This window comes from Vipera ursinii, assembly GCF_947247035.1.
Source record: "Vipera ursinii genome assembly, chromosome: 2".
In the NCBI taxonomy this organism is placed as follows: domain Eukaryota; kingdom Metazoa; phylum Chordata; class Lepidosauria; order Squamata; family Viperidae; genus Vipera; species Vipera ursinii.
Window position 1 is genome coordinate 87654650 of NC_139513.1, and position 11280 is coordinate 87665929.

At 40.2% G+C, this 11280-nt stretch overlaps 1 protein-coding gene across 1 annotated transcript in view; it reads right to left on the reverse strand.

Annotated features, from left to right (window-relative positions):
- Positions 1-7982, reverse strand: part of SEC24A (SEC24 homolog A, COPII coat complex component) — a 47070-nt gene extending 39088 nt beyond the window's left edge. The window contains exons 1-2 of the mRNA XM_083352690.1: positions 7892-7982; positions 104-598 (exon numbers count right to left, since the gene is read on the reverse strand). Of these exons, the coding sequence (XP_083208816.1) occupies positions 104-598; positions 7892-7967 (571 nt within the window). The 5' untranslated portion in view covers positions 7968-7982. The remainder of the gene's footprint in view (positions 1-103; positions 599-7891) is intronic.
- Positions 7983-11280: the final 3298 nt, after the last annotated feature.

Here is an 11280-nt window from a genome sequence, read left to right on the forward strand (position 1 = left end):
ACATTCATAAGCACATCATGAATACCTGGGATGAAAAATACCTAGGACTTTTCCCTACATGGGATATAATGATACAGTCTCAGAATTGCTTCCTTTTTCTTACCTTGCCTTGTATAGGTGTTTTGAACTGGAGGACCTCCAGCAGAAGAAACATAATGATAGTTTGTGGGCAAATTTGTATTCCCTGATGGCAACAACGGTGAAGTTACCGTGTGAGCAAAATGATTCGGTTGGGAACCTACATTAGGTTGAGTCAAAGGATTCTGCGCATATTGCCAGTTTGAATTAGCTGAGAGATTATTTCCAGAATAAAAACTACCATCAGAAGTTGATACTACAGCAGTTGAGTTCTGCAACAAAGAAGGCATTGGGGCAACAGGACTTGGCTGTGATGTTGTCAAAGAAGATCCCATTGGGGTTCTATTAAGAGTCTGACCAGAAGGTATATTCCAAGATGTACCATGGCTATATTGTCCGGAGGTGGCATGCAAAGGATTCTTTGTTGCAATTTGCTGAGTGTACATGCTTGGAATCAAAGAATTATGTCCCTGTCCATCTGATAAGTGTGATGAATTCATCAATGAGCCTGGCACAGGACCTAGAGGAAGATATTTTCAATTAATAAATGAGATACATTTTTGTTGAGAAACCAAGGGCTATTTCAGTAATTGAAATAAAGTGAGTAAGGCCAACCAATAAATTTGTTGGACTTTATATACTACCAAATTACTCAGAAATCACACAGCTTTATTATTATCTGCAATTCTATAATAAAAGGTCAAGAACTTAAGGTGTGTAAGTGAATCTCCACAACCCCACAAGTATGCACCCTCTCAATAGCAATGGCTTATAACAAGTAATAGGGAAATGATGGAGAAGTCAAAAAAATATCCCAAATGTAGCATAGCTACTCATGAGCACCATCAATCTCAGCATTACAGTAAAATATATAATTTTAAAAGCATGCATTTTTGTCTACAGAATAATCATTACCAAAAAATAGAAAAGAACAATTATCTGCATATAGTAGGGAAGGCTGGAGGCATGATGGTGTTACAAGGCCTCAGAGAAGGGATTGACAGAAAAGATACATTAGCCACTTTCTTTGCCATGTCCAACTAGGTATATTTTCCAACAGCATGCGCTGTTATTTCATTATAGTCACAGGGATTCTATATTTTATCAAAAGAATAACAAAAAAGAAGCTGTTTAACATTTTGTCAATAAAAAGTAACAAAAAGTAATCTTTTCCTCCAAAAGAAGATTCAGGAAAATAAATAAAGAGCCTTGGTGGAGCAGTGGGCTAATGCCTCCTTAAGTAACACCAGCTGCCTGCAATTAGTGCAGGTTCGAGTCCCACCAGGCTCAAGGTTGACTCAGCCTTCCATCCTTCCGAGGTAGGTAAAATGAGGACCCAGATTGTTGGGGGCAATAAGCTGACTTTGTAAAAATGCCCTAATAAGCAGGCATATACATAGAATGAAGGCTATTGCTAAGCACATTGATTTGTGCTTCTTAGATTGTAAGCCGCCCTGAGTCTTCGGAGAAGGGCGGGATATAAATGGGATTAAAAATTAAAAAAATATTAATATGGAAAGTGGGACTAACAGGATGGGAATGTAGAGATCGCTTTCCCACATACCTAGAGGGAAAAAACCCTCCCATATTGACCCTTATTTGGCACAAGTTATACAACTCAACCAGGATCAAGTCCATTTGTTTCAATCATATGCATTTATTGTACTACTAACTGAGCACAAGCATATTAAAAGACCATCTTTAGCTTGTTCTCTTATTCTGTCCTAATACTTTTACATTTTTCAATCTGATTTTAAATTCAAGTACTTTAAAAGCTGCTCTGGATCCCCAAATTAAGTCTAATAAAAACTATTCAACTAATCAAATCATGTGCATGTCTTCAGCCCTATATAATTGGTCAAACGATTTATATAGCAAGCTCTGGATGATAACCAGATAAAATTTAGCATGTTGCTGCAAAAGATAACAAGACTTGGGGAAGGAACGTCATTCTTCATAGTTCTTACACATTTGCACATGGAATTCAGCTTATGTTTTGCTTCTTTAAAGTTTATCTCTCTTCTGCTGTAAGAACAAGTTATTTCTTCAAATTTTCTGCAGCTTGAAACGTTTCAAACTGATGGCCCCCACTTCACATCTAGGGACAACAACAAGTAGGCCAGCATCTTGTATGGCAGCTTCAAGTAGGCCAAGTCTACCGGCAGCTGCACTTTTAGCCTCACACAGAAGCATCCTTAACCACATCAAACAGTGTGGTAGTGGCAGTGGAAGCAGGTCCTGTTCCTGCCTGCAATTTACATCAATCTAAGGCTATGGGTGCAGCTGTGTCTCGGTCTTCCCCCTGTGGATGCAGATGCTTCTCACCCTCTTTTTAGGAGGGATCGCAGCTAACAGCAGGCTCTAGCAGTGTTGGACGTGCGCTCTGATTCTCCCAAGGTGCCCCAGGGAGAAGAAAGACCTTGCAGAGGTAGACAGTGGTGGTTATCTGTAAGCCAACTGCAGGGCAACAGCTGGGTCCAGCTCTGGCAGAACAGAGGGATCCTGTCTCCCCGCCTAGACCTTTCCGTGCTTTCCCACTGCAACTTGTCTGCCCTCATATTCCCTATGCCCTCATATTCTCCATGCAAGAGCCACTCACTACACACCTAGCTCCAAGATAAACAGCAACTGCATCTGTGACTGCATAGCAAACATGGTAGCCAAAGTGAAACAATGAATAAGGATGGATAAAAATGATGGATAAAAGTTAAAATAAAAAGTCAAGTTTAAAAGTAGATTGTATGGGTTTTTTTAAAATTTAACACAAGCACAAAAAGAAGATAACTTATAATATACTATTTTCTTCTAACACGGAAGCAAGAAATGCTAACAGGCTTGTTAACTTCACTTCTCAATAAAAGTGCAACAACTAAGGTTAATGAATAGAGAATATGAGATAAGAGGATAATTTGTACAAAAAAGAATCTATGCAAAGATCAAAGAACGGAATACAAAATGCAGCAAAAAGGGAACAGAACACACTACTTCAGTTTCAAGTATTTGAGGAGTAAATTTATTATCCAAAGCTATATTTAGTAAAAATGTATAATATCAATGGACAATTAATCCTATCATATTTGGAAAAGTTTTAATATATCTCAACCATACGACAGACAAATCATTTTATTCAAAATCTGAATTTTCTGATTAAGTACACACTTTCTACAATTGTACCTACCTTTCTTAGAATTCTTAAGACTATTTAAAGTTATATAAAAAATATACAAGTAGTCCTTGACTTTCAACAGTTTGTTTAATGACCGTTCAGTTACAACGGCATTGAAAAAAGTGAGTTATCACCATTTTTCACACTTATGACCGTTGTAGCATCCCCATGGTCACCTGATCAAAATTCGGAGTTTGGCAACTGACTCCTAGTTCTGATGCTTGCAGTGTCCTGGGGTCATGTGATCCTCTTTCGTTACATTCTGACAAGTCTGGTCACACTGTGCCAATTCAAACATCAGATTCTAAAATGTGCTATAACTGTGTAACTAAATACAGCATCAAATTATATAACAAGTGTAGAGGATCTCCTTTGGTGTAAGTGTAAAAGCTTAAATGTTCCCATCATTCTATATCATAATTCCCATAGAATTTTCAGGATCAAAGCCCATTTTTCTACATAGAAAATGGCTAATAATTGCAAAGCAGTGTAAACATAAATTTTCCTATTACTTCAGAAACAAATTAGAATTCCAATTATGTTCCTTTGTACCACTTTTTCCAAACCAATATTCAAAATCAATGCAAATAACATTATGACTTAAAATTTTTTCCAATGCTCAGAAAATCACAGATTGGAATTTCTGCTGTATACAATTCCTAATTCCATTTCCTCTTCCTTTTTACATAGGATATCAGGTCTAATTTTCAGTTTTATGGAATTACAGATAAGTGATTGCTTTAAATAAAATTCGTGAAATCCAGCCTTGAAACTGACAATGAGTACTCTCCTCTACTGGGTTAAAAAGCAGAAGGGTAATAGAATAACAGGCCTGAAACATTAGTGGAGAATGATGGTTTACTATTTTGTCTAGCATAAGACAAATATGTTTCCTGTTTAGGCTTGCCCTGATTGTAAAAACAAGTGGAATTTATAATTCCTTAATTCAGAATTATACATTTTCAATAATAGAGCATTCTCATATCAACTGGTCATCTAGTATCTTCTGAATGTATATTGTTGTATTTAAAACTGCAGTTTACTCACAATTACAGACTTCATTGCTACAGAAGTTTAACAAGATTTTGGGTAACCACAAACTACATTCAGAATTCTGTGCAAGGAAGTCGAATGACTTGGAATACATAATAAGCTGAAAAATATGTAATTAATTAAAAATATAAAGAATTACTTCTAATGTAGCTATTTTAATTGATGCCTGAAACACTAACTAGAGGACAAATTTCTAGACTCTCCAATGTTTTAAATCAGGGTTGTCAAACTTGCTGCGTCATGTGACATATTGTGACTTTTTTCACCCCTTGCCGGAGCTGGGGTGGGCGCAGTTTTCATGTGATGCATCCTGCCAGCAGGCTGGCTGTTTTAAATCATCATAAATCCACAGACAAACACAAGACCTATACAATTTTAAAATAGTTTCAGCTAAAGATAATACATTATACAGGTAAATTTGACTTACAACCATTTGTTTAGTGACTTCAAAGTTACAACCGCACTCAAAAAGTGACATGATAACTTTTCATACTTACAGCCAGTATGAATTTGTGGCCACAAATTTGGACACCTATTTATGATGGTTGCTGTGTCCTGGGGTCATATGATCACCTTTTGTGACCTTTTGACAACCAAAGTCAATGAGGAAGCCAAATTTATTTAACAACCATGTTACTAACTTAACTGTGTTGTTGTTATTAGCTGTGAAGTCGTGTCTGACCCATCACGACCTTATGGACAACGTTCCTCCAAGCCTTCCTGTCCTCTACCATCTTCTGGAGTCCATTTAAGCTCACGGCTACTGCTTCAGTGACTCCATCCAGCCACCTCATTCTCTGTCGTCCCCTTCTTCTATTGCCCTCAATCCTTCCCAGCATTAGGCTCTTCTCCAGTGAGTCCTTCCTTCTCATCAGGTGGCCAAAGTATTTGAGTTTTAGCTTCAGGATCTGGCCTTCTAAAGAGTAGTCAGGGTTGATCTCCTCTAGGACTGACCGGTTTGATCGCCTTGCAGTCCAAGGGACTCGCAGGAGTCTTCTCCAGCACCACAGTTCAAAGGCCTCAATTCTTTGGCGCTCAGCCTTTTTTATGGTCCAACTTTCACTGCCATACATTGCAACTGGGAAGACCATACCCTTGACTATACGCACTTTTGTTGACAGGGTGATATCTCTGCTTTAACTTAACTGTAGTGATTCACTTAACAAGAAAGAAAGGTTATAAAGTGGGGCAACACTCACTTAACTATCTTGCTTAGCAAGAGAAATGTTGGGCTAAGTTGTGGTTGTGAGTCAAGGACTATCTGCAGCATCTAGGACTCTTTCATTTGAAGTAAAGAGATAATATGATAGAAGAGTATAATATTATGCATGGTATGGAATATACAAATGGAAGCAAGTTTTTTCTTTCAACATCGGGACTCAGTAATCTACTGCAGACATGCCAAATTCGCAACATCACATGACATCGCACAATGTATCAGGACAGTTTTGCCATTGCCACCAATGGTGTGGGCACAGCTTCTGGATGACATGTCTGGCCTGTGGGCCGGCAGTTTGACACCCCTGATCTACTATATTGGAATTAAATATGTTGAAATTTCAGGACTGATAAAGGAAGTATATTTTATTTTACATAATGTATAGTTAAAATGGGATTCATTGCTTCCTCTAGCCAAATTTATAGCTAATGGTTTTGATAACAGGTAGTACACCTAAATTGTGGTCTACTTATAGCATCAAGACCAAACATATTGATTAAAAATCACACACTATGCCAATATGTCCGTCTTGATTGATTTGCAAGACATCAAGAATCTACAGGTCAAATGCAACACACTAAACAATACCACTGGCTTGTATTCTTTATACATCTCCATTTGTTGCCCACCAGCTCCAGCACAAGATCCTGCTACAATAAACAATCATGTCATTCCCAGCTAACTTTGTGTCACTATCACTTTATAATTCAGGAGGCCCATACTGATTTATAATTCTACACTTCACATGTAATAGGAAACTGTCACATAATGTAAGCTATGATCACTAACTCCAAATTGGGGTAGAAAAGAGGAAAGGACAAAGTTCTATATTATAGAACCCATAACTTATGGAACCATAAATTATCACCTAGTTTCAATCTTTTAAAAAAACAATTTACAACTCCTGTAAGTATTAATATAACTCTTTCCCTAGACTTACTATCTTAAAAAACAGAATACAAATTACTATCAACATCCAACTATGAAACTATACACTGAAACACAACTAAAGATTGGCTATTGCTCTATTTTTACCAGAAAAACACAGATAAGCAAGCACACAAAAGAGGCACAGTTTACACATTTCTTCAGCCTGCCTCATTTGAGTTTGAGTTCCACAGACAAGGAGACATTGAGCAACTAGTCAGCTGATAGATTTTTTTTTATTCTGCCAGCATAATGAACTTCTTAACCAGGAGGATTTGATTATCATGCACTGCATTCTTTACACCCACTGATCACAGAAAGCAAGCAGCATCCATGCTGTATGCAATTCTCTTCATAACAATGCTTTCTTTTTATAACTGTAGGATATTTTTTACTGAAGAACGCTCAGCGGGAAGCAGCCTCCAAAGGGTAAAATTGATCAATTAATTGTACAGAACACAAACACTGGGGACTTTCGGGGCATCGTAAACCACTCCGTTTTCTAAAGACGTACACTTTCACACACACAGTCAATAGGTTATAAAGCCACAAAACTCGAGCCACAATAATCTGTTAGCTCATTAGGTACTGCCATATATTCTGCTAACCCACATTAACATATTTCCCCCTCCGGGAGCTGCTTTCCCCGTGTCTTCGTGTTCAATTCTGGGAATACTCTCAAGCGGCACCCATTTCATTGTTACCAGTATCACCAGGGAGTGGTCCATGAACCTTACAGAGAGCGTCAATCACTATCTTGGTGGAGCAGTGGGCTAATGCCTCCTTAAGTAACACCAGCTGCCTGCAATTATGCAGGTTCGCATCCCACCAGGCTCAAGGTTGACTCAGCCTTCCATCCTTCCGAGGTAGGTAAAATGAGGACCCAGATTGTTGGGGGCAATTAAGCTGACTTTGTAATAATGCCGCTTGGGGGGGGGGGGGGAAAGCCCTAATAAGCCCTAATAAGCAGGCATATACATAGAATGAAGGCTACTGCTAAGCTTGTAAGCCGCCCTGAGTCTTCGGAGAAGGGCGGGATATAAATGGAATTAAAATAAATAAATAAATAAAATATCTCGGCCCCAAAGAACGGCAAGAAAAGCCTTCGGAGTTGCTACAAGTGCTGATGCTACTGCTACGACTTCCAAGTTCTTCTCCCAGGACCTCCCTATTACTCAGCGCCTTCCAATCGCGAAAGGAAGCCAAGGCCTCGGGGATGGAAACGAGGGAATCCGCCTAGCAAAAAGCCCGTCGTCTTCTCGAAGTGCCTGCCATTCCGCTCCGCGAGGGGCGACAACCGAGGGGTCGACGTGAGCCGCCCCGCGCACGGATCCTTCGCGCTCCTGGCCGCCCTTGTCCCACATTGGCGTGGCACGACCGCCCTGCCGAGAGGAGCCGGAGACACCCAAGTCCTTTACCCAGCGCGACGGCTCAGTGGCCTCACTCACCATTGCTATACGGCTGCGGCGGCGGCTGCCCGGCTCTAGTAAGGCTATTATACGCGGGCCGTCCCGGCTGGGCCATAGCGGCAGCAAGAGGATCGCTTCGCGGGCGTCTCTGAGTCTCGCTCCAGCGCCAAGCCCGGGAAGTGGACGGGGGGGGGGGGCGGAAAGCCCTGCTCTTCACACCGGAAGAAAGTAAACGAGACCGCGCAGGCGCACTCAGTACACGTGGCACTTCCGGAACGGAGGAGCCCGCATCTATAGGTGGGGCTTAGGGCTGAAAAACGGTGGCCTTGGAGGCGCGATAGAGATTTAAAGGGACAGCGCTCTGGGGACGTCAGCAGAGTCAGATTTTGCTTTTAAAAGCGTTGACTTGACAGGCAGGATTCAGTGACGTCCAAGCTCACCCTGCTCAGAATCCAACTTTAAAGGAAAAACTGATCCGTAGCTCCTCGGGACCGTTAACGGGTAAATAAATAGCCGCCTAGGATGCGGAGAGTGAGTTTTCTTCAATCCTGGCAAATCGGCTAACCCAGAGTTTGAGATTTAGTATGGCGTCAAGTTGGGTCAAGTGTTATGATATATACCAGGGGTCTTCAAACTTGGCCCTTTTATGAATTGTGGACTTCAACTCCCAGAATTCCTCAGCCAGGCATGCTGACTGAGGAATTCTGGGAGTTGAAGTCCACAAGTCATAAAAAAAGGCCAAGTTTGAAGACCCCTGATATATACAGTATGTGATATGTAAGCAAACAAACATGGAAAGTTCTGTCAGCTGCAAATTTATAAAATGAAAAGCTTTCATCTAGGACAGTTTTCTAAAATAAAATCGCACTGGCTTCTTAGGGTTTCATAGGCAGGTCCTTTATAGGGGATTTTTTCCCCTGCAACATACAAAAGAGTTTGCCACGCTGCATCATCTGGCGTGATTTTCAAACTTTCCAGTGTAGCTTATGTTGCAACTATGATATTTCTTAGATTCTGCCACCTAAGCAGAGCTGATGTGGCTTAGTTTTTTTTTTACATCAGCAGTGACATCTGCAGAATCTTGTACTTTGTTGCAATACAAGTTCCACTTCTTATGTACATACAGAAAGGGAGGGCTTGTTTTGCAATAGAACACTGCTTTCAATTTTCTTCCCTTGCTCCCACGGAACCCACTACATTTAAGGCAGGTTTAGCTAGGTGACAAATTCTAAAACATGTATTTAAAAAGATAAGAGTATTTTAAACATTTGATATTTTTAATCCAAACAGCAAGATTTTTTAAAAAATTTAACAGTTCAACTGAGGAAAAAATTAATGGGGATGGTTACAAAGGGGAAAAATCAAAGCTGTCTTCTCAGCTCTGTGTACATTGCAAAAATTCATCTTTTAGATGAAACTGCCCACCTGGGGGCCGGCAACCCCATTGTCGGCAATGCAAAGAGTTGCAATATGTTGTGACACATCACATGACATGGCGAGTTTGACACCAGTGTTTTAGATGATTTGCTGATCTGATTCTGCTTAAATACTGTATTCCAGAGTTCTGTTGTTGCATTAAATTGCACCCAAATAATAGGATGCTTTAGCAGAAAAAAACCCCTTATAATTATCTTCACATTTTGGCTGCAATCCAGAGTTAGATTATCTTAAACATATTGAAATCATATGTCAAATAAGTATTCTAAACAAAACAGATAAAATGTCTTTTGAATTAACAAACAAGTCTCTGGATTGCAATGGGATAGAAATGTGTTAATAAATGAATAGACAGATGGAATATTCTGTGCCAAACAAACAACAGTATTTATGAGATTTGTATTTTGGGAAGAGGAGTGAGATATGTTATTACTACTAAGGCACAATGTTCATTGTATCTAAATTTGCTTATATTGGGAACAGAGTGGGGAAAGGACATCTAAAGATGCGGTAACTGCATGACTACACCATCCCTAGAAACACAATTAGTTTACTACCAATCATATGCCAGTATGATTGGCATTGTTTCATATCAAAGTTTTGACAGTATCACATGTTCTTTGTTCTCCAATGGCTGTTGTTTTTGACAGAGCAATGAGAAGAAATTTTTAATTTCATCAGGAAAAAAAGTATCATAGCCCCATTTGCTTTTTGGGTTTTGGGAGAAGCCATTCTTGATAAAAACAACACCTCCATTACAATACCATTTCATGGATCGGAGGTAACGCCTCTCTTTCACCACACTTGCCCTGTTATGGCCAGGTTATTATGGCTGTTTTAAAAGCTGGCAGGTTGGGATCATCTGAATTTGAGGGGGACATTGCTTCACAGGGGAGGTGGAGCAATGTCCCCCTCAAATTCAGATGATCCAAATCTTCCAGACAGATACAAAATCCTGACCATAATGTTACATGAGACTGTTTTAGCTGTGTACTATCGGAATTATTTCCCCCCAGCAGTGTATCTTACTAACTTTTACACTGTTATTTTTTTAAGTCATTTAAAAGCCACCCAGAGTTGCTTAGCAAGCAGATTATCATGGAAAGTGAAGAATTTGTAGGAAAAAAAAGTCTACACTTCAAGTAGTACAAAGATGTTCTTTATTGATTCTACCACAGTCAACCAATCTTTTGAAGTAATCTATAGTAACACGGTGGCTCAGTGGGTTAGGACGCTGAGCTTGTCGATCAGAAGGTCGGCAGTTTGGCGGGTCGAATCCCGAGTGCCACATAACAGAGTGAGCACCTGTTACTCGTCTCAGCTTCTGCCAACCTAGCAGTTCGAAAGCATGTAAAAATGCAAGTAGAAAAATAGGGACCACTACGGTGGGAAGGTAACAGCGTTCCATGCGCCTTTGGCATCTAGTCATGCCGGCCACATGACCACGGAGACGTCCTCGGACAAGCGCTGGCTCTTCGGCTTTGAAACGGAGATGAGCACCGGCCCCTAGAGTTGGAAATGACTAGCACACATGTGCGGGGGAACCTTTACCTACCTTTATAGTAACTAATGTGACAATTCTGATAATGTTGCTTGTCAGGCCAGACTTACTGCCGAGCCAAATACTTAGCCTCATCATCTTCTCTTTCCCAGTTCTCTGCCTCCATGCTTTGCATACTGGCAACAACACCCATTCTACAACCTCCTTTTACAGGCCAGATAAACTGAATGAACAGAGGAAGAATCATTGTTCTTGGGCTCATCAAATAAGCCCTTTTGCCTGCCTTCACATCTTCATTCCTGAAATTTGGACCAATTGTGATGGAAGAAAGAATTTCATACTATCTATCACTCCCTGAAAGCACAAAGCTTATAGCAATAGGTATAGAGATGCCCAACTGCAGTTGGCAGATTTCACAACCTGACAACATCCCAGAGAGCATTCCAGTCACTGTTGCTACTTAATACTATTGGTGGGTCTCCTATTGATC